Source organism: Colius striatus, chromosome 1, assembly GCF_028858725.1.
Source record: "Colius striatus isolate bColStr4 chromosome 1, bColStr4.1.hap1, whole genome shotgun sequence".
Classification (NCBI taxonomy): domain Eukaryota; kingdom Metazoa; phylum Chordata; class Aves; order Coliiformes; family Coliidae; genus Colius; species Colius striatus.
In genome coordinates, this window is record NC_084759.1 from 2,433,793 (window position 1) to 2,456,711 (window position 22,919).

Below are 22,919 nucleotides of genomic sequence, written 5' to 3' on the forward strand. Positions count from 1 at the left end.
GACCTGGCAGAGCCCTGGCACAGGCCACTAATCATGGCCAGCACGCAAGGAGTGTGGTGAGGGAAGCTGCAGCAGCCTCAGGGTGAGTCCCCTGTGACATCAAGGTCCTTTTTGCCTTGTCCAGAGTCACAGAACCACCCTGATTCTTTATCCAGCACCAGCCTCACAACTCAGGACCATTACACCTAATAGCCAAGACATTCTGGTGGAGGGCTGTTGTTTTGTTCTTGCACAGCCTCCTTGGGGAAGCCCCAGAGACTCAGTTTCCCAAACTGTGGATTACTAATTGCTTTTCTCCTTTCATTTTGCTGCATCCCATTTCAGGGGTTGCTCCACACAGTTTCTAAACCCCAGTTTCCTGCCTGCTGGCATCATTCAGTGCTGTCTGGTCCTATCCTGCACCCTGGGATGACCTTGGCCCTTCATGCCTGGCAAACTGGATGCAGGCAGTGTGCAGGAATAGGATCCACTCCTGCAAACACAGCCCTGCAGAGGTCTGGGCTGAAAACAAGGCTGTGCTGTCAGGGTAACTCTGGAGTGATCCTCAGGAAAAGAGAGGGGCTACAAGGGATTTTAACCAGGGCTGGATGCAGAGCAGCAGGGAAAGACGAGTGTGTGTGTATGTGTGTGTGTGTCTGTGTGTAAAGCCACCTTGACACCCCACCACCACCTTTTTTTTCCCCCCCCCATAAGAGGGGTCTGTCAGCTCAGGAGTGGCACAGACTGAGCGCAAAAGTCCTGCCTCCTTCCTCCTCCTTCTCCTCCTCCTCCTCCCAGATGTTCCCTTGTGTGCAGCCATCTGTTGAGCTCCCTCCTCCCTCCTCCTGCAGGGAAGAGGGTAGCCCGCTCGCCCGACCAGCTGCACGCCTTGGACGAGAAGGAGAAGGAGGAGGAGGAGGAGAAGGAGGAGGAGGGAAGAAGGAGGAGGGAAGAAGGGGACAGCCGGCCCCGAGCCTCGCTGCTGCCGGCTCCCCGCCGTGGGAACCGGCGCTCCGCAGCCGCTCCGCCGTGGGAACCGACCCCGGCCCCGGTGAGTCCCCCCCGCACCTCCCCATCCCTTCCCCGGTGTGTGAGGAGCCGCCGGCTGTCGCAACTCCCCCCTCCTCTCCTCTCCTCCTCCTCCTCGCCCCACCAAGTCTCATCTTTGGGGAAGGGGATGGGAGGTGACTGCAGAGGGGTGTGCTGAGCCCTCCCAGCCGCCTCCCCCGGGATGCTCAGGGTCAGCCCTGGGGGTGTCTGCTGGGTCCCAGCCTCCCCACATCCCCCAGCCTCCCCACATCCCCCAGCCTCCCCACATGCCCCAGCCTCCGAGCCGGGAAACTTTCTCTGGGTGCGATGAGTTTGCCCGGCGCGGGGGCTTAGCGGGGGCTCGGTGGCACAACATCTCGGGTGCGGGGTGAGGGAGAAGGACGGAGGTCTGGGCTGGAGGCAGACTACTTTTTCCTCACCTCTGGCTTTCGCAAAGAGGGGATTTTGGGGTGGAGCGGGTGCAGCCGAGCCCCCAGCCCTCTCCCTTTCCCCATCGGGCAGAGGAGAGGATGAAGAGTCCCCAGCAGGGATCTCTGCCCCTCTCCTCCCCTTCCCTGCCCCGGTGCAATGGTGGTTTGTAGAGCGTTTGGGATTGCCACGGCTGCAAAGTAATCCGAGCAGCAGCTGGAGGCTCCGCACCGCCTCCCGTGCCCGGCTTCGGGGCTTTGATTCCACACAGGGCTCCCTGTCTCCCCCTCCTCTCCTCCCCCGCTTTCCCCGGCCCTCCCCTCCCAGCACGGCGGCCGGGGAGAGCAGAAAGGCTTTTTTGGTCGGGTTCTGGTGCTGGGAAGCTCGCAGCTCACCCAAGGTAAGGGCAGAAAGGAGAAGGAGTGTGTATGTGTGTGTCTCTGTGAAGCTCCAAGGGCTGGATGAAGAGCCGGGAAGGTGTAGAGAGGGGGGATCCTTCCCCCAGCCTGGTTTGTAGAGAGAAAGGCTGAGTAAAGCTCCCTGCCTGGGAATTTCCCATGTCTGTAAATGGATTAAGCTGGAGGGGAAGGTGTGTTTGGGGAAGGGGGGTGGGGGGGACGGGTGAGGAAGCAGACTGGGATTTATTTGTTCTGTTATTGGAAGAAGAAAATGAGGGAAGGAGAGAAAAAGAGGGAAGGAGAGGGAGAGAGGGAAGGAGAGGGAGAGAAAAAGAGAGGGAGAGAGAAAGAGAGGGAGAGAGAAAAAGAGAGGGAGAGAGAAAAAGAGAGGGAGAGAGAAAAAGAGAGGGAGAGAGAAAAAGAGAGGGAGAGAGAAAAAGAGGGAGAGAGAAAAAGAGGGAGAGAGAAAAAGAGGGAGAGAGAAAAAGAGAGGGAGAGAGAAAAAGAGAGGGAGAGAGAAAAAGAGAGGGAGAGAGAAAAAGAGAGGGAGAGAGAAAAAGAGAGGGAGAGAGAGAAAAAGAGGGAGAGAGAGAAAAAGAGGGAGAGAGAGAAAAAGAGGGAGAGAGAGAAAAAGAGGGAGAGAGAGAAAAAGAGGGAGAGAGAGAAAAAGAGGGAGAGAGAGAAAAAGAGGGAGAGAGAGAAAAAGAGGAAAAAAAGGAGAAGAGAAAATGGGGGAAAGAGAAAAGAGGGAAAATAAGGGAGAGAGAAAATAAGGGAGAGGGAAAATAAGGGAGAGGGAAAATAAGGGAGAGGGAAAATAAGGGAGAGGGAAAATAAGGGAGAGAGAAAATAAGGGAGAGAGAAAATAAGGGAGAGAGAAAATAAGGGAGAGAGAAAATAAGGGAGAGAGAAAGATGAGGAAAAGAGGAAAAGGAAAAGAGGAAAAAAGGAAACGAGGAAAATAAGGGAAAGAGGAAGAATTAGGGAGAGAGAAAAATGAGAAAGAGAGAAATGAGGAAAAAAGGAAAAGAGAAAAATGGTGAAAAGAGAAAATAAGGGAAAAAGAGGAAAATAGAGGAAAGAGGAAAGAGGAAAAAGAGGAAAATAAGGAAAGGAGAAAAATAAAGAAAAAATATTCTTTAAAAAGAAGAAAATAAGGAAAAAAGGAGGGAAAAAAAAAGAAGAAAACACAAAAAGCTGCCGGTTGTGACTTCTGCAGGAGGAGGTCAGAAAGGCCGGGGCTCCCCTGCTAAGGTCCACACCCCGTAAACTTTTCAGCAGCTCCATGGAAACTCGTCCTCAGCGCCGCAGCCGCGCCGGGGCGCGGAGCCGCGCATTTATTAGCCCGGTGAAGCACAACACGTGCCGGAGCTCGGGGAGACAAAAGGCTCCGGCAACTTTCCCCCTCTCGCTCGGGGTTTGGGGGAGGCTGGGAGGAGAGAGGGGAGGATGGATGGATGGAGCTGGCGGCTTGTGTGAAGCTGCGTTCCCCGTGCGGGTCAGGGAGGGAATGCGGTGGGCGAGGAGGAGCCTCCACCCCCCAACACCCCCTCCCCGGCTCCAAAGATTTCCCTGAGCTTCTGCCACGATAAATCAGCTGCCGCTTAGGCTGAATGACCGCATTCACCCAAGTTACAGTAGGAAACTTGTGTGCGTTGCCGCGCCGAGGCAGAGCAGCCGCGGGCACCGCTGCCGGGGACGAGGGGCCGGGGGGGAAGGCGGGATGAGAGCGGCTCCGGGAGCACGCCGGGGCTGTGTTCGATGCTGAGAGGAGCGGAGACAGCCTGTTCTATACCCCCGGGAGGATTTGCAGCCTGCTGAAGTTGGCAGGCGGCCGCCGCGAAGGTGAAGCGGGTTGCTGTGAGTGTGCCACCGCGCTGGCACGGGGCACGGCTCACGCACTCTCCTGACCCGATGGATGGGAGAGGACGTGGGAGGCGCTTGCTCACACGGGGAGGGTTATAAACGGCTCGGTGAGGCCCTGACCTGTTCTCAGCAGTGCCAGTATCCTCTCGGACACGCAGTCCCTGGCTCCGGTGAGCATCCTCCGGGCTGGGGGAGGAGGGAGGGCGGGTGGCAGCTCTCGGATGGGTTTGCCCTGGTGCTGGTTTGTGAATGAATTTCAGCTGCTGCTGGCAGAGGCGGTGAGGAGCAATTACAAAGATGCCTGGAGGGAATGAGGAGGAGGATGTGACAGACATCCCAGGGGACATTCGTTTCAGACGGCGAGGTGAAAGCTGCAGGGTTGGGGTGAGGGTCTCCTGCACCCCTCTTGGTTATGATTGAGAGCAAGGAATAGGTGGCAGGAAAAGGGGAGAAAAGACCTGTTAAAACAGAAACAAACCCCTAGAAAAACCTTTGGGTTTTATTTTGCTTGGACACAGGAGAAAGCATCCTGTGCTCCCCCAGCCCAGCAGCCAACAGCAGCCTGTGCTGCTCCAGCAGGAGACACAGCTGGGCAGCAAAAAGGTGAGCCACCATCTTCCCACGTTCAGAGTCTTCTCTCCATCCCTGACTGCTGGGGTTGGGTGGGTTGGGTTTTTTTACCTCCTCTTTCAGTCTTTTCTCCCTATTCCTCCTCCATTCTCAGCTGGTTTGTGGGGAGAAGCAGAGGCTGAAGGTGGGATGAGACAAGACATCCTTGTCTGATGGCCCTCCTGGCCCCTGGTAGCCCTGGGCTGTGCTCAGCAGCCCTCTCCCTGACCCCTGGTAGCCCCAGGCCATGCTCAGTAGCCACAGCATTGGCAGCCTGGCAGGCTATCAAAAGAAACTTCCGAATGCTGAGCTGTGGAGGGCCTGGAAGAGATAAAGGCTGGCTTGAGCAAGCTGTTTCTTGTCTTAAAACTTGGCACCTGGACCTATCAAGGGGAATGTGGAGTGGCTCAGCCATTCATGACAAGGAAGCTTTGAGGTTTTCATTTGTATTGCAGTTTTTGTTGTTTTGGGAGTTTCCATCCTTCCCTCTTGAACTATTGAACATGTGGAGCAGGGGTAGGGGAGGGAAATACCTGCTTTGGCCTTCTCTCTACCCTGCTTGCAGATGCTGCAAGAGATTAAACCAACCTGTCTGCCTTAGCACTGGACATTCCTGAGTTGCATTAAGTGGGCTGGAAATCTGCCTGTCAGAGCAGTGGCACACTGGAAAAAAGCACTTTTATCTTTGTCAGAGCTGGGCCATGTGCTGCCTGTAACATGAGTGCTGGCACCCCTGGGGCTTTTTTTTCCTTTCCTTCCCTTTTTCCTCCTTCCTGCTTCTTTTTGGAGGTTTTTTATTGCTGTATGCCTGTGATGCTGACTCCTCTCCTTCCCCATGGTTCATGCCAAGAGCTCTCCAAGTGGGGCAGGACACATCCTCCCCCTCAAAATAGCTCATTTTCCTCCCATCCTTGAGAATGTGTCTGTGGCAGGGGACATGAGTTCAAGTTTCACACAGCAGGGCAGAGGAGATCCTTCCTCCACAGCCCATTAATCCCCATGCAAAGGCTCAGTTCCCACCCAAAGTGCAAGCCCTGTCTCTTTCCAAGGCCAGACCATTGCAACCTCTTGGAAGAGATCACCTCAGAGGATTACAGGATCATAGGAAGGATCTGAATCTGTCCAGTGTCAGGCATTGGGGGACAGCATTGCTCTTCTGGGCTGTCCCCAAATGTCCCCATCTCAGGTGTTCACAGGGTGCATATTGGCCTCCCTTGGCTTTGGGGAAAGGAACAGAGTGCAGGTGGCTGCCCATACAGAAGACACAGATGAGGGTGATGTAATTTGGGAAGTCTTACTCTACTGATCAGTGAAATCAGGACAAATTGGGTTAGGAGGTGTCTTAATGCAGGGTTAAATGGTAAAGGAAGATGGCTGTGTACTCCTGGGTGATATGCTGCATCCACATGGCATGGCAGAACTGCCACAGGGCTCTGCCAATAACAAGGGGACAGGGATAGGGACAGGATGGAGCCTGGGAAGGTGTGGAGCAGCACAAGTGGGCAGAGGTCCCTGGAGAAGGCCTGCTGCTGGCAGCCACTGAGACTGCAGCCATGTTTCAGAGTCCACCAACACTGATTTGAGAGGCACTTTGATACTCCTCCACCACAGCCACCTCTCCAAAGGTCCCCTTCCATGTTTCCCAGCCTGGCTGACCAGTTTGCAGAAAGCAAAGCAGGGTTGGTGTCCCCAGAGTGTCCAGGCAAGGCAGGAGCAGGATGTGGTGCATAAGGACAGTGATGGCATTTGGCTAGGGGCTTCTGTGTGGGGTGAGACCCCATTTTGGCTTGTGCTCCATTCCCAGTTAAACTGGTGGGATCTGAACCTGGGGATGTACTCCCAGGAGATGATACCACACAGGAGTGAACACCTCCTGGGGTTGGTCACCCTTAAGGTGTCAGGAGGGAAGGTGAGGCACATGAGTGAGCTCTTTGTGGTAAAGCCAGCAGTGAGAAATGAGTCCTCCTGGGGATGTGGGTCTCCCAACCTACTTCAGATGACCCTTCTCTCCAAGACTCTGCACCAGCCAAGAGGGGCTGGAGAGTCCTGGGCCAAGGAGGGGAGAATCATGGAATCATTTTGGTTGGAAAAGACCTTTAAGATCATCAAATCCAACCACTGGCCTCACCCTGCCAAGCCCATCACTAACCCATGGCCCTCAGCACCAGGCAAAGAGCTGAGGAGATCCCACAGTACCACACCTCTGGGGCAGAGAAGCATCCTCTGGGCTGGGAACTGCAGTAGGGGGTGATGCTAAACCCTTTGTCAGCTTTATCCAGACCCCTTTTCCCTTCCTCAAATCCCCCCTTCCCAAAGCATAGCAAGTGTCTCACTTTGGGGGCAGCTCCTGAGGCTGCAGCTGATGCTCTCCTGAGCAGTTTCACTGCTGTTCATTGCTCACAGCCTCATGTTGCAAGAGTTATTTGGGGAGGAAGAGGGGGGGAGGAAGAAAGGCTGGAAGGGGAATGAGACAGGAGCCTCCAGCTGTGCTGTTTGCAACAATAATGGCCAGGATTGTATTTATTATCTCCATGGTGGAGGGTCTGCAGCTGCATGCTGAGAGCCACAGGCAGTGAAGAGGCCCAGAGATTATTGTGGGTGGAAATAAAACCAAGCCAACCACAAAAATAAATGAAAAGCCCACAAAGAAGCCTTGGGCCATCTGGGGCAGTGCTGAGGGGCACCCAGCCTCATGCTGCCTTCTCACTTTGCCCTCTTTTATCAAAGCCAGCAGCCCCATGGGGCTCTTAGGAGAAGGGAGGTTGGGAGCTGCTGCCTTTCAGAGAGCTAAAGCTGCATGTGGTCCTCTTAAAATCCTTCTGCCAAGGCTGGAGGCGTTGCCCAGCTGGAGTCCTGATGGGGCAAACTACTTTTCCCTCTGCTGTTCACATGATTTTGGCTGGTGCTGGCAGCCTCTGCTTGCTAGAGCCAGACAGGCACACTGGTAGAGGCAGCATTTGGGCAGCTGATATGCAGCCACCTCTGTCTCAAGGAGAAAGATCTGGGAAACAGAGATACAGGATGATGGGGCTACTGTGAGTTATTTGGTCCTGGTGGCTGGCTCACTTGGAAGGGCAGATGTATCACTTTTCCCCCAGCATATTCCTCCCTCTCTCTTCCTTCTTTCCTTCCCCTTGCCCAGCTCATCCTCTGCAGGGGAATCCATCCATGTCCATCCATGCAGCATGATCCTTCTGCAGCTGGAAAGGAAACCAGGTCAGGGATGTGGGTTACATCCATAGATATCAAACCTTTCCCTCATGGACCACACAGCTGCTGGTGGGTCCTTGAATCATTTGGTTGGAAGAGAGCTTTAAGCTGCACCTCGTAACGTTCCTCGCTGGCCTGGAGGATGGTGTTTGCTCCAGAGTGCATTCCTCTTGGATTATATCATGTCTCTGGGAGCTGAAGTGCTGCAGAAAAGTATCACCACAGCAGGAGCTGGCACAGGAATTGGTTGGGGTTGAGGGTCAGCATGGGCAAGAGCTGAGGCTACAGGAGAAGCTCGCTGAGATCCTTTTAGCTTTCAATAATTGACCAGCTAAGAAGTAAGGCTCTGCCTCAGGTGTTTTATGCTTTAAAAATTCATGTCAGCTCCTTGGCTTTCTTACTCCAGCTCTAGGAATGCTCAGAGAGGAGGGGGAAGCCTGTGCAACCCTGAGGCTGGAGGTGAAGTTGTGGTCCATCATTTTTGAGTTGGTCTTTTGCAAAGGGGGATGCAGACCTGAAGAAGGATGGTTTAATCCTCCCAAGGTTAGCACTGTGATTTCAGTAAAGCCTGGGTACTGGCAGTACATCTCTGTGCATCACAGTGAGCTCTTGGGCATATGAGGTGATGGGGCAGGGGGATCTGCTGGGAGCCTCACCACATCCCTCTTCACAGCAAAACACATGAGGGCTGGTGTAAAACTCAGTGGGAAGCTCTCCTTTTGTTATGAAGTGCCATGATGGAGAGTTGCTCTGTCCTGTCTGTGCCAAAAGAACTCCTACTGTTCTGGGATGTGTGGTTGGGTTGATGATAAAGATCCTACTGGGGCTGAGTTGGAGGTGGCTGAGAAAATATTTGTGTTCCTGGCTGAGATGGGATCTCTGTTAGGCTCAGAGAGTGCTGGGAGTCCTCCTGTTCCTGGAAATGCTCAAAGAGCAGAGGGGGGGAAGGGCAGGGAGCAGGGTCAGAGGGGTAAAAGGCTTTGAGGTGGTCACCCCAGGGTGATGCTGGAGCAGGAGAAGGCCCCAAGCTCCTGCATCCCTTGCAGGCACTTCATTTGATCCCATGTGCCTGCTGGGAACCAGTGTGAGGCTGCTGATGCTCCCATTTTGAGCAGTTCTGCAGCTGGTACAGCCAGGAGGTAGCCATGGGGCTGGGATGCTTTTGTTCCCTCTGCTTCTGGGAAGGTGCCACCCACTCCAGCTCCTGCCTTCCCCTGCCTGCAGCCTCTCCAGAGGTTTGGCAGACTTCATTTCCTTTTGGGAATGCCTCCTCTGGGCAGGAGAACAGCTCAGCATGAAGCTGGCCAGCAAAGTTGCTTTCAAAAGCCACAGGAGGCTACTTGCCCCACCCCACATATAACTGCTATTAACGTGGCAGCTTCCTGGGCTGATCAGGGAAAGGGGGTTTTTGTGCAACACTGGTGCTGTGGTGATGTCATTCCTCATTTTCCCACGCTGGAGGTTGCACTGACTTTTTTTTCCCCACTTGAGGTGGGAGCTGGGCTGCTGTTTGCTTCCAAGACCACAGAATCTCAGAATGGTGGGGGTGGGAAGGGCCCTGCAGAGCTGCTCCAGCCCAATCCCTGCTAAAGCAGCTTCCCCTGGCTCAGGAGGCACAGGAACGTGTCCAGCTGGGGTTGGAAACCTCCTGAGAAGGAGCCTCCACACCCTCCCTGGGCAGCCTGGGCCAGGGCTCCCTCACCTCAGCACCAAAGGACCTGCTCCTTGTGTCTAAGTGGAACTTTTTGTGTTCCAGTTTGTGCCTGTTACCCCTTGTCCTGGCACCTGAGGCAACAGAAAAAAGTGTCTCCCCATCCTCTTGCTGCTGAACCTTTAGGTACTTCAGTGTTGATGAGATCCCCCCTCAGCCTTCTGCTCTCCAGGCTCAACAGCCCCAGGTCCCACAGCCAGTACAACGTGGCTTTTTGAGGCACTCAGCTCTTGGGGCCATACAGCTTGTCACTGTTTCAGCCACAGAAGTCGCTGCACAGGTTTCCTTTCATCAGAGACACCACACCAGCTTGATTCCCTCCTTGGGGAGAGCCTACAGATGCTGAAGGGGGAAGATTGCCCAAGTAGAATAAACTATTAGCTGCTTAAACACTGAGATGATAAATTACCTGTGGCCTTCTGCAAAGCAGATGGGATTTGTGACACAAACAGCTGGAGCAAAGATGATTTGAATGGGTCTCTCCATTTCTTGTATAAAGAAAGGCTATTTTCTGTTTGGTTTTCTTTTTCTTTCTTGCTTTCAAGAAAAAAACCCCAGAGCAGAGGCTTTTTCAGCTGAGCAAGGGGTGTCACAAGTTTGGAAACAAAGCCAGAGCTTGAAGCTGTAGGGTTTGGAGGTGCTGGGTTCCCTCTGGATCAATCCCATGTGTCTTCTCTTGGCTTTGGTGTTGTGAAATGCTTCTCACACTTAACAATTTGGCTTTTGCTCTTGCTAATCTGATCTACTCCCATCCCCTGTAATGTCTGTGGAAGTCTCCCTGCAGGATGGAGAGCATGGGTGGGATGCTGGTTAGTCACTGCTGGCTTGGCTCAGCAGTTTCTCTCTGTCCAGGGCTGAGAAAAGCAAACAGAGGTGACAGATCTGGGGAAAATGAGGAACAGTGTCTTGTTTTTAAATGCCAGGGGGGTTTTGGTGAGGTTCAAGTCTTGAAAAGACAGACTTGAGGCAGAACAATGGGCTTCTTGCCTAGATCTGGGAGCAGCACCTCATCTCTGTCTGTGGCAGTTTTGTCCCCTTGAACAAGGCACCTCACAGAGCTGATAAACCACTGGCTGGAGATCTGCTTGTCCTGGTTACCTTCTGTGACCCCACAGGTCAGAGAGGATGAATCCTTTCTTGAGGCCACCCATCACACCACCCACCTTCACCTGCCTTAAATACAACCACATCTCAGCACTGAGGGAGAAGACTTTTTCTTTCCACCCTCAGTTTGGTGCCTATTGCATTTCATTCTTCCACAGCTTGGTAATACAGATCCCTGATACCACTGGGTTAATGACTTGCTAACAACTCCCCCTTTGGTGCTGGGGCCCTTGACTGAATGCCAGGGAGGTGCTTTTCCATCCATTATTAGAAGTCATTAAAGCAGAAAGGAATTCATAGAGAAATCTCTTCATTTGTGGGGTTTATTTTTCCCCTCATTCCCTACATTTAATTCTCTGAGCTGGGAAATGGAGCAAAAAGTGTTCAGGCACCTGCAGGATGATTTTAGCTCCTGTTTATGCTCTTTGGATTGAGCCATAAGGGCTAAAACCACTGTCTCAGTGGCTGAGTTTGCCTTCATCCAAATGCTAGCAGGCACTGGTGGGGGAAATAGGATGAGAAGGAGAAGGCTGGGTTGCACATCCCCTTCTTTATATCCTAATGAGTATCTGTTGGCTCTGCTGTCTGAGCAGCCTTCCAGTTCCCCTGATAAACCCATCAGTGTGACGTGAAGGGTGATAACAGTATCACCCACAAGTGACTTGTGCAATGCCTCCTGTTGAAGGGCTCCATGAAATCAAGCTAAATTTAGAAGAGCCAAGGGACTAATTCTCATCCTGCTGTCACTGACACCCAGAGTAACTCCACTGAACTCCCCCAAACCCATCTGAACCCTCAGGATCAAACCTAAAGAGCAGATACCTCTTGGGTTCTCATGAGCTCTCCTCTCTCTGAATCCAAGAACAATGAGCTTAGAACCACTGGCAGAGCATACCCCAAACCAGCAACCACCTAGAATGGGTGAGAAAGCTCTGTTCCCATTCACACCAAACCTCCTTTGTGAGGAAGCACTGATTGGCTGAAAGGGCTTTATGGAGGGGGTAAACACAGCTCTTTGCTGCATGCAGGTGGGGACCCCTTGCACAAGGAAAGGCTGGTCTGAAGCAGGCAGAGCAAAGGCCTGGGTGGCCTTCACTTGCAATGGATTCATTCCAGAAGAAAAAAGTATGAGTAACCTTGTCCTCAGCTGTTTCTTTGTCATGTGAGGGGTGTGTGCCTGTGAGTTAAGGGATGAGTAGTCTCTGGTTGTGCCTGGTTTGCACCGGCTTTGCTGTCTTCTACTCACTGTGGCCTATGGGCCTGGGTTGTGTTTGCATCTGCAGCATCATTTGGGCTCAGCCTAGAGACTCCACACTGGAGAAGTGTGGCTGAGAGGGCAGCAAAGAAACATGAGCAGCAGTAAGCCCCAATGGCAGCCTGGGGGCATGAAGAGAGTGTGGGCAGCAGGGCCAGGGAGGTTGTGCTGCCTCTCTGCTCTGCCACATCTGCAGTGCTGTGGCCAGGGCTGGGCTGCCCAGCTGCAGAGAGACAGGGAAGTGCTGCAGAGAGGCCAGTGCAGGGATGCCAAGGTGCTGAGGGGCTGCAACATGTGTGTGAGGAGGAAAGGCTGCAGCCCTGGGGCTGTTGAGCCTGGGGAAGAGAAGCCTGAGCTCAGGGGCACCGCAGCAACACTCACAAGCACCTAAAGGGTGCTGAAAGGGTCAGGAGGTGACACTTTGTTGTGTGGTGGCCAGTGGCAGGACAAGGGATAACAGGCACAGGCTTAAACACAGCAAGTGCCCCTGGCCCAGGAGGAGCAAGTCCTTTGGTGCTGAGGGGAGGGAGCCCTGGCCCAGGCTGCCCAGGGAGGGTGTGGAGGCTCCTTATCAGGAGGTTTCCAACCCCAGCTGGACACGTTCCTGTGCCCCCTGAGCCAGGGGAAGCTGCTTTAGCAGGGGGTTGTGCTGGAGGAGCTCTGGAGGTCCCATTTGGGGGTTAAATCCACCATGTGATAACTCTTGGACTATTCTTATTCTACAGAAAAATCAACAGAAGAGAGAGGTGAAAGTTTTCTGAAGCAATTTAGTTGTTAGAGAAGCAACTCAGGAGCATCCTGATGCTCTGGAGCCTCCATCCCAGCTGCCTCTCAGAGCCTCCAAAGTATTTAAAGAGAGAAAGAGCCAGCTGTCTCTTTTTCCTTTTCCTCTTTGCAATCTGAAGGATTTATGGCTTCCATCATAACCTATGCAGCTTGTTTCTCTTTCCAATAACGTTCCCTTTCCCCTGCCCCCATTTAGTGATTGCAGCCAAGTGAGCCTTGAGGGCCTTGTACGTTCTCTTCACTTGGCTGATGCAAGAGACAGAAGACAATCCCCAAATTCTTCTTGATTAAATATTGCTGCTCATCCAACTCCTCTGTCCTTCACTAGAACAGCTGCTCTATTTGGGACAAGCAGACTCCTGCCCTTGCTTTTTCCCCTCTTCCATTTAAAAAGTGCTCTATCTGCAGTTAATTCAGTATTTATCCAGCAGCACAATTGGCAAGAAACCTGGGAATAACCAGGATCTGTCCTCCAGGTCTTATCATGTCATACCTGACCTGCTCTAATGGTGAACTGCTGTTAAAAGGACAGGTCCTGTTCTCCCTATTCCCATGCCAGAGCTGGAAACCTTGTGTCTGGGCCCACTTTGTTGGAAAACCGATCCACCAAAGGGGGAAAAGGAAGATTGGGCTGTGTTTTCTTTCTGTTGGATGAGTGAGCTGGACTGATTCATCCTGGCTGCTCCTGGTTGCTGGGTGAGACTCGAGTTTGGAGGATGCAGCCAAAACCCTGGTGCCATGGGGATTTCATTCCTAATTTTCCCATGCTGGAGGCAGCATTGGTTTGTTCCCACTTGAGGTAAAATTCCTGAGAGTTGGGCTGCTGTTTGCTTCCCAGATGTGGCTTTTGGAGGGGTGGGAAGCAGCAATTGAGTGAGAGCAAGCATCCCACTCCACCATGGTCAAGGGAAAGATTGGCATCTCCAAGAACAGATCTGATCTTAGATGGGCTTCATCCCCTTCTGGAGCAACTTCTTTCTCTCCACACAACTTAGAGACAACTTGGGCTTTCTGTACTTCTTACTTATGTACCTTAAGCCTCATTGGGTGACTTTGAGTCTTCATCTCCACCTGCATTTCAGGCCATGCTTCACCAAGCAGAGTGAAGGACAGGATGGGCCATTGCCCGACTCCATCAAACAATGAACCTTCAAACACATCCTCCTCTCATTATTCTGTAATTAGTCCTTGATGTTTCCCTGCAGGGATTTCTGGCTTGTTGGTTGCCAGGGCAACTGGAGGTAGCCTAGGTAGCATCCTCTTCATCTCCACGTTCCTGACGGGGGACACTGGGAAGCAATGGGCTTCCATCCAGGGTGGGATGTGTTTCTGTAGTGGCCAGTGACAGGACAAGGGGTAATGGACATAAGCTGGAACACAAAAGGTTCTATTTAAACACAAGGGAAACCTTGTGTTGTGCAGGTGAGGGAGCCCTGGCCCAGGCTGCCCAGGGAGGGTGTGGAGGCTCCTTCTCTGGAGGTTTCCAAACCACATGGACACGTTCCTGTGCCCCCTGAGCGAGGGGAACCTGCTTTAGTAGGGGCTTGTGCTAGATGAGCAGGGCCCTTCCAACCCCCACCATTCTATGATTACAGGATCCCCTCAGTGCTACAGGAGGAGAACTCATCTTCCTTTTGTGAGGGGATACCTTGGCTTCCTGCCTTTATCAACAGAGCAGCTGTAGGCAGCCATCCAAAGGCAATTTGATGCGGTTTCAGATGCACGCTGTACACAGACGGACTGTCAGTGCCTGGGGCATGTTTCTTTCCCCTTTTGAAAGAGTGCTATCAGTTGCTCCATGTGTTGAGACAGCATGCCTGTGTGAGCAAGCCCTTCCTTGATTATCTGGCAATGCAGGAGTCTCTCTCTTGGGCTGGAAGATGACCAGTGCCTCTGTTTCTCCTATCTGTTATTGGAACTATTGGCCAAGTGGCTTGTTAGCCTATGAATGCTTCATGCTGCTCCAAGGGAGTGTTTGACTGGTGGTAATGGGTTGCATCTCATCTGCAAAGCAATTGCAAAACCAGTAAGGGAGAATTCAGGGCTGTGCTGCAGGAAGGGAAGAGGTAATGCTGTGCAAATACCTACTTTGCATGTTGCATTTCAGCTGTGTAGTGTTTTGCAGTGGACGTTGCAGTGGGAGGCACTGCCTCTGCCCACTTACTGAGGGAGTTCCCACGTGAAAATGGATTTGAGCAGCCACATATTGGAAGCACAGGGTTGGTTTTGATTGTCCTTTCACTTCACAGAACCATAGAGTCACAGAATGGTTTGGGTTGGGAGGGACTTTTAGGTCATCTCAGTCCAACCCCTCCTGACATGAGCAGGAACACTTTCCACTAGATCAGGTTGCTCAGAGCCCATCCAACCTGACTGAATGTTTCCAGGGATAAGGCATCTACCACTCCTCTGGGCAACCTGTGCCAGGGCCTCACCACCCTCATTGTAAAGAAGTTTCTTCTTTATATCTAGCCTGAATCTCCCCTCTTTTAGTTTAAAGCCATTACCCCTTGTTGCTACAGGCCCTACAATCATAGAATCATTTGGCTGGAAAAGACCTTGAAGACCATCAAGTCCAACCCCTTCCCTCACCCTGCCAAGCCCATCAGTGACCCCTGGCCCTCAGCACCTCAGCCCCACGGCTTTGGGATCCCTCCAGGGCTGGGCACTGCCCCAGCTCCCTGGGCAGCCTGGCACAGGGGCTGACACTCCTCTCAGGGAAACAGTTCTGCCTCAGCTCCAGCCTCAACCTCCCCTGGGGCAACTTGAGCCCATTATTTCTTGTCAGGAAAGGGAGAGGAGACTTCATTACTTGGGAGAAGAGATCAACTCCCACCTCCCTGCAGCCTCCTGTGAGGGAGTGTCAGAGAGTGCTGCTGTCTCCCCTCAGGCTCCTCTTCTCCAGGCTCAACACCCCCATTCCCGCAGCCCCTCCCCAGCACCCTTGTGCTCCAGCCCCTTCCCCAGCTCTGTGCCCGGCTCTGGACACTTTCCCTGTTGAGACACCAGAGTGAGAATGGCCAGTGGGTGTGATTTGGGAGGATCCCAGGGGCTGAGCTGCCACTGCTGCAGGCCTTTCCCTGGGAGACGTTTGAGGTTTTGCTTTTTTTCATTTCCAAATTGCTCCCCACTGCTGTAATTTCCCCTGTGAAATGTCCCCTGGCAATAAAACATCTCATTGCATTCCAAATGCAGCTTCATGGGAAGAAAAGAAGGGTAGTATTTAAGAAGAGTGTGGGCAGCAGGTCAAGGGAGGTTCTTCTCCCTCTCTGCTCTGCCCTGGTGAGGCCTCATCTGGAGTCCTGTGTCCAGTTCTGGGCTCCTCAGCTCAAGAGGGACAGGGAAGTGCTGGAGAGAGTCCAGCGCAGGGCCACCAAGATGATCAGGGGACTGGAACATCTTTCATATGAGGAAAGGCTGCGGGACCTGGGGCTGTTTAGTCTGGAGAAGAGGAGACTTAGGGGGGATCTTATTAACATTTATAAATATCTCACTGGTGGGTGTCAGGAGGTTGGGGCAGCACTTTTTTCTGTTGTGTCTAGTGACAGGACAAGGGGTGATGGGATGAAGCTGGAACACAAAACATTCCACTTACACACAAGAACAAACTGTTTCAGTGTTGGAGTGAGGGAGCCCTGGCCCAGGCTGCCCAGAGGGGTTGTGGAGGCTCCTTCCTTGGAGCTCTTCAAGACCCACCTGGACACGTTCCTGTGTGACCTGATCTAGGTGACCCTGCTTCTGCAGGAGGTTGGACTGGATGATCTCTAAAGGTCCCTTCCAACCCCTGCCATTCTGTTTAGTTTAGGAGGGACTGCAGAAGGGAGCAGGCTGTGGTATGTCTGCACCGAACCTGAGGAGATCAGCCTTGCTTAGGAAAGAGATATCTGGAAACATGTTTGCAGAAAGGAGCTCAACCCTCTGCATCCCCAATGCACACACATGTGTTTTCTCAAGCAACAGTTGGGATGGGCTGGGGCCAGAGCTCATCTGACTGCTTTTCTGCTGTTCCTGTAGAATAACGGGCCCCAGAGGATCACGTGTCAGCCTTTAGCAATGCCTTTGGTTGCAGGCACTTTGGCCACAGTCCCAATCTCTGCTCTCTGTTTGCAGGAGGTCTGGGAGTTAAGGCCAGACAAGTTATATCAGCCATCAGGACAATATTTTTGCAACTTTTTTTCTTCCCCCTTTGCACCTCTTTTGCACGTTGGCAGGTGATCCCTGCTGGGTCTCCTGGGAAAGAGGCAAGGCCAGGAAGAGTGTGTTGGAAAGGGAGAGAAGCTGTTGCCAAGGGGTGGGTGAGGGGAGATGAAAGGAAGCAGGAACTTCTAGGAAATGGTCCTGGGAAGGTGCAAGGGCTGTGGGGGAGTTGCCTCAGCCAGATCAAAGGGTGTGTGGTACTGCAAAGAGGTCAATAAAGTGCTTTTAAACAGTGGTGGGAAAGGTGAGAATAGAGACCAGGGGGGTTGAGGTGGCAATGGGAATCTTTAAAGGGGATCTTTTCTTTGTTTTTCCTTTTCTCAGTGAGTGTTTGACATGTGAGCCTCTGCTCATGGCCAGCAGCATAGCCAAAGAGCAGCTCTGGTGGATCTGCTTGCCTGGTTGGGTGGGAGTTTTCATTGCTGGCCTCCCAGTTTGTTTACAAGACACAAGGAGTCATCACCCATGACTGCAGTGGGAGCCAACAAGGACAGCCCTTGCTGCCTCTGCTGGCCTGCAGGATGTTGGCATGCTCCAGTCTACCCTCCCCACAGAAGCAGAGTTGAAGCCTTTTTGTCTGGCTCTTGAAATCCCACAGCTGCCATTGCCCACAGTTGTGAGGAGGAGCTGTTGGGATGAGATCTAACGAGGCTCAGCAAAGCTGGTGGGGTGCAGATCAGCTGCCTCCCTCCCTTGGTTGCAATGGTGGAGGGCCAGAAATGTCTCACATCAAAACTAGAGGGGTGGAGAATGCTCCTTGCTTGCTGGCATCATTCATCAGAAAGGATATTTAATGTCATTAGCAAAGACTCAAGTTCACTCTCTCGACTCAATGCCTGTGCAGGAGGCTGGGCCCATCACAGCAGGGGCTGGGTTAGACTGAGCAATCCTTGGTTCTGCTCCAACAGGCAAGTGGCCATTGTCTGTCCTGCCTGTCCAGCCTGAGCAGGGTTGGGTTTAACCACCTGATATAAAGCAATGATCTGACCTACCCAAACTCATCTAAAGTCCAAGCAAGGGAGTCAGGCTGTCCACCTGGGCAGCAGGCAGCTGGCCTTCCTGGAGCATGTTCTGATGATGCCATCATTTCTGTCATCTGTAGGAAAACTGACCACAAGTTTGAGTTGATAAGGGTTTGGGACACCCAAGGCTCCCACTAAGTGCTCAGTCTTCATGCTTTGTCAATGTAGAGTTTGAACCTGGCACTCCCAAGTCTCCCATGGGTGCCCTGGCACCAAGAGCTCTGTGTGCTGAAGTTTGCCAGGCTGTTATAATGTCTCAGAGTTTGAGCTGTCATCTAACCCCGTGTGTGGTCCAAAGGGTGCATGGTGCACAGATCTTGCTTTCAGGCAGCCTGCTGTTCTTACAGCTGATTTCCAGTGGTGTCCTAGCTCACTTATATCTGCAAAGCCTGTTAACCCAATTGTTCTTTCCCCATTAATTCCCCAGTGAGATTCACAACATGAGAAACAAAGTGTTAGGAACATGTTATTTAAGGGCATGCTTACTCTCTTCCTTTGGAAAGACCAAGGAGGAGACTACACAACTCAGACTGGTGTTGCACATCTTCAGTAAAGTAATTCCTATGGCAATTAATCCTGACTTCTTCTCTTCTTGGTTTCCAGGTCAACAATGCAGTCCCTAGCCTGGTTCAACTTGCTGCTTCTCCTTCCTTGTTTTGGTGCCACCAAAACCTGCTTCCCTGGCTGCCACTGTGAAGTGGAAAGCTTTGGTCTCTTTGACAGCTTCAGCTTGACCAAGGTGGACTGCAGTGGGATAGGCTCACACATTGTTCCTGTCCCAATCCCTCTGGATACCTCCTACTTGGATCTATCATCAAACAAGCTGGAAACAATCAATGAATCCATGCTTACTGGCCCTGGGTACACCACCTTGGTCAGCCTTGACCTGAGCTACAATAAAATTGCCAAGATTTCCTCCACCACCTTCTCCAGGCTTCGGTACCTGGAGTCCTTAGATCTGAGTCATAACTCTCTGCAAGTCCTTCCAGAGGATTGTTTCTCCACTTCTCCTCTGGGTGACATTGACTTGAGTAATAACAAGCTTTTGGATATATCGATGGACATTTTTGCTTCCAGAGGCCAAGGAAAACCCCTGAATGTGGATCTATCCAATAACATGCTCAGCACAGTTACAAGGCACCGTGAAAAGAGCATCCCCAACATCCAGAACTTAAATCTTTCTGGCAACAGGCTAACATCTGTGCCAAACCTCCAAGGGATTCCTCTGAGATACTTAAATCTTGATGGGAACCCTCTAGTCAGGATTAAGAAAGGAGACTTCACAGGGCTGAAAGGTTTGATTCATCTGTCCCTCAGCAGCCTGCGTGGCTTTGGGGAGTTATCACCTTATAGCTTCAAGGAACTCCCAGCCCTCCAAGTTCTGGATTTATCCAGCAATCCCAACCTGAAGTCACTGCCTGCTGAAGTTATCTTCGGTCTAAACTCCCTACAAGAGCTCAACCTCTCTGGGACAGGTGTCTCATCCTTGCCAAAGACTGTGCTGAAATACCTGCCTTCCATCAAAAGCATCACCTTGGGGAAGAACATACAGTGTCTTAAGACCATCAAAGAAGGACAGTACCACCGACAAATGGGGCTGACCAAAAGAGAGGAGCTCACCTGCCACGACAGCCACGGGTCCGTGGCAGCAGCGCCTTACGTCTCGTGATGGGACGTGGGGAGAAAAGAGGGGGGGAAAGGAGGGGTGTGGGATCTGTACAGGTGTCGGACTGAGAGGGTTTGCAGTGTGCCTTTTGTAAAACTGTCAATAATTTATATATTTTGTACATGCCAACACTTGGTTGTTTGTGGATTTTGTAAACTCTGCAATGCTGGCTCCAGCTTTTACCTGCTGCGATGAGCTCCTGCACACACACACACACACACACAGCCTGGGAGCTCAACAAGGATGCTGGACAATGAGGACCAAGCTGCTCTGCAGGTCCCAGGGCAGAACAGCCCATCTGGAGCAAACCATCATGCCCCAGACACATGTGGAGGGCAGCAAAGCTGCGTCCATCCAGAGCACACACCCAGATGTACCGAGTCGGTAGCTGCTTGCTTACAAAGCCCTGCATCATCCCTTCCTGGTTTTAATTAGTACTCCCCTCTAAAAGTGCCTTCTGAATGTTGCTTTCATTAGCAGCATCCCTGTTCCCTGTCATGCTGAAAGGTCTTGAAGAAACATTTCCAGACAAACCTGAGTGCAGGGTGCTCCCAACGTGCTGCTTTTCACCTGTTACTTGCATAGGTGTGCAATGAACATTGAGTGGAGAGCTTTTCCCACATTTTCCTCTGTTTTCCCATCCATGTCAAATTATTCCAGATACAACCTTGGCAACCTTCCTGTCTTCTCAGTCTTAGCAAGCTACTGCCCAGAGATGATGTGCAGCAGAGTAAGGGAAGCAGAGGGGTCTGCCAACACCCGAAACACAGCCTTCAACAAAGCAAGTTGAGCTGCAAAGTGAAGGGATTGTGTAGCCTAGCTTAAAACAACTAAAAATCCCCTCCTCCCCTTCTGGGAATGCTTGGAAGGAAACCTTGACAGGGACATGTTCCTATGTGACCTCATCTAGGTGAACCTGCTAAAGGTCCCTTCCAACCCCCACCATTCTATGATTCTATGATTCTCTCGATGACCTTATCAAACCAAGATTAGACCCAGAGGATGTGAGAATAAGCTGTTTCCATGCTGACATCCCCCATCTGAACACATCTGTGACTCAGCTGGGCTCCTGTGAGGCGATTTCCAGTGCCAAAACACTCCCCAGAACGTGCCAGGGGAAGGATTAATGCTGACACCCACGACCCTGGAGCGTTTTGCCTATCAGGGGAAAGATCTTGTGGGTTTTTTTCCCACAGTTGTGGCTTTTCCTTCTCTCACACAGCTCTCTGGCTGCCACCAAAATCTGATTAAAAGCCTGGTTTTAAGAGATTTGCTCATTTCTTATCTCCATTGCTGAAATAGTGGCAAAGCCAAGAGGAGTCCCTCTCATCCCTCTTCTTCTCCAGGCCAGGAGAAAGTGGGGGAAGGCATCATAGCAGGACCCAAAGCCATGTGTGAATCCTTCAGCTTCCTGATAGCAGCTCCTACAGTCTGCTGAGGTCTGGTCCAGGTCTGGCACACTCTGTCCTTGGGATGGGAAAGGGTGTTGTGGATGGAGGTCCTGCTTGGGTTGGTCTGCACCATGGTCTCTAAACCCAGCATTGCATCAGGAAGCCTTTCAGTGTTTGAAGCTGCTTTAGGGAGATCCATGCAAAGAAGTGATCACACAATCACAGAATCTGAAAGGCTGGAAGGGAGCTGGAAAGCTCATCCAGTGCAAGTCCCCTGCCAGAGCAGCACCACCCAGAGTAGAACACACAAGGACTCATCCAGCTGGGGTTGGGATGGCTCCAGAGAAGGAGACTCCACAGCCCATCTGGGCAGCCCCTGCCAGTGCTCCCTCACCTCAACAGGGAACAAATTCTGCCTTGTGTTTCTTTGGAACCTCTTCTGTTCCAACTTGTCCCCATTGTCCCTTGTCCTACCATTGGCCATCCCTGAGCACAGCCTGGCTCCATCCTCCTCACACCCACCCTTGATGGATTTGGAACATGAATGAGCTCACCCCTCAGGCTCCTCTTCTCCAAGCTGCAGAGCCCCAGCTCCCTCAGCCTTTCATCACAAGGGAGATGCTCCACTCCAGCATCTCTGTGTCCCTGCACTGAACTCTCTCCAGCAGCTCCCTGTCCTCCTGCAACTGAGGGTCCCAGAACTGGACACAATATCCCAGAAGTGGTCTCACAAGGGCAGAGTAGAGGGGGAGCAGAACCTCTCTGCACCTACTGCCCACAGCCCTTCTGATCCCCCCCAGGCTGCCATTGGCCTTCTTGGCCATGAGGGCACATTGCTGGCTCATGCTCATCATGGAATCCTAGTATCATTTCAGTTGGAAAGACCTTTGAGATCGAGTCCAACCCCTCCCTTCACCCTGCCAAGCCCATCAGTGACCCCTGGCCCTCAGCACCTCAGCTCCATGGCTTTGGGATCCCTCCAGGGCTGGGGATTCCCCCAGCTCCGTGGGCAGCCTGGCACAGGGGCTGACACCCCTCTCACTGAAGGCAGGTATAAACCCATCCTACAACCCTCCTTGGTTTCATCACTCAGTTCTCATCCTCACACTCCTAAAGGTCTTTGCAGATGGAAGCCCTATTGCTCAAACCAGCTGCCTCCAGAGATGGTTTAAACCCACTAATAACACAAAAGCTGAAGTCAACACCTCGCTTTGGATGCTGAAATCCCTCTCAATCACGGACCTGAGGGTGGGATTTTACCCTTTCTCTCAGTGCTGGGGTTTTTCCTCCTCTACTGAGCCTTTGTGGGGCTGAACCAGCATTCACAGTCACAAGAAACACTGATTTCCTTATAAAGGCAATGGGGCTGCCTACAGGCAGGGATCTGGAGGAGAACTGCAACCCAGTGCAGTGCAAGATGGGGCTGCTTTGGGAGGAAGGACAGAGATGGGGGGGGGGGGGGGGGTGTTAGTGGATCTTGTCTTTTGAAGAGAATTCTGATGGCAGAAAAGGTGATCTTTGAAACAGGTTGTTGAATTTCACAGATCTGTACATAGACAGAACATTTTGGGGTTCACCTGCTGTCCCAGTTACTGTCTTTGCACCACTGTGGTGAGTTGAAAACCCAATGTGCCAACCCAGTGGGAGGCTGTAAGATTTCCTGGTGTAATCTCACGCTGGCTGAGAGCTAAAGAACCCTCAGCAGAAGCTGGCAAACTCCCTTGCTGTGTTCCCTGGGTTTGTAAAAGAGCCTCTGCAGCAGTGTAAGGCTTTGTGATTACTCACAATATAATAAAGTGATTTGGAGGAGAATAAACCCAGATTCTCCTGGATTTATTGCCTTAGTGCTGGGCTGGGTCTGAAGTCCAACGTGGTTTCTCTCCTTGCCCTGCTCAGTCCCTTCAGCCTCATGGGTACAGCATCTTGAAGCTGGGGACAGGATTTGTCCTGCTGTGTTTGGCTTGCTGGGTTGCTCACTGGCAGAAAGGCTCGAGAGCTTCACTGGCTGACTTGAAGGAAATTCTGGACACGTGGCAGTGAAGCAGCACAAAAGTATTTGGACTGAATTTCCTGCTCCAAGATCTGCTCCAGAGCTTGTCAGAAGCGGTGGGGATCTCTTGGACATGATCTGCTGGAGTTGAGAGGCTGGATTTGCAGAGTGGGTGATGTGGGGTGAGCCCATGAGGAAAGGCTGTGGGACCTGGGGCTGTTTAGTCTGGAGAAGAGGAGACTGAGGGGGGATCTCATTAATAGTTACAAATATCTCA

General features: G+C 52.1%; 1 protein-coding gene across 2 annotated transcripts; it reads left to right on the forward strand.

The window, feature by feature from the left end:
* Positions 1-947: 947 nt before the first annotated feature.
* Positions 948-19,338, forward strand: TSKU (tsukushi, small leucine rich proteoglycan). 2 transcript variants are annotated; one of them, XM_062020333.1, is made up of 2 exons: positions 948-1,030; positions 18,199-19,338. In XM_062020333.1, exon 2 carries the CDS (start codon positions 18,206-18,208, stop codon positions 19,262-19,264), a length of 1,059 nt encoding a protein of 352 aa, XP_061876317.1. In that variant the 5' UTR covers positions 948-1,030; positions 18,199-18,205; the 3' UTR covers positions 19,265-19,338. The 2 variants fall into 2 exon arrangements, with proteins under 2 accessions (XP_061876317.1, XP_061876318.1); XM_062020334.1 differs by lacking the exon at positions 948-1,030 and adding an exon at positions 1,781-1,837.
* Positions 19,339-22,919: the final 3,581 nt, after the last annotated feature.

What these genes read in the sequence shown, in the direction of transcription:
- TSKU (XM_062020333.1), top strand. Translation starts at nt 18,206, where the DNA reads ATGCAGTCCCTAGCCTGGTTCAACTTGCTGCTTCTCCTTCCTTGTTTT.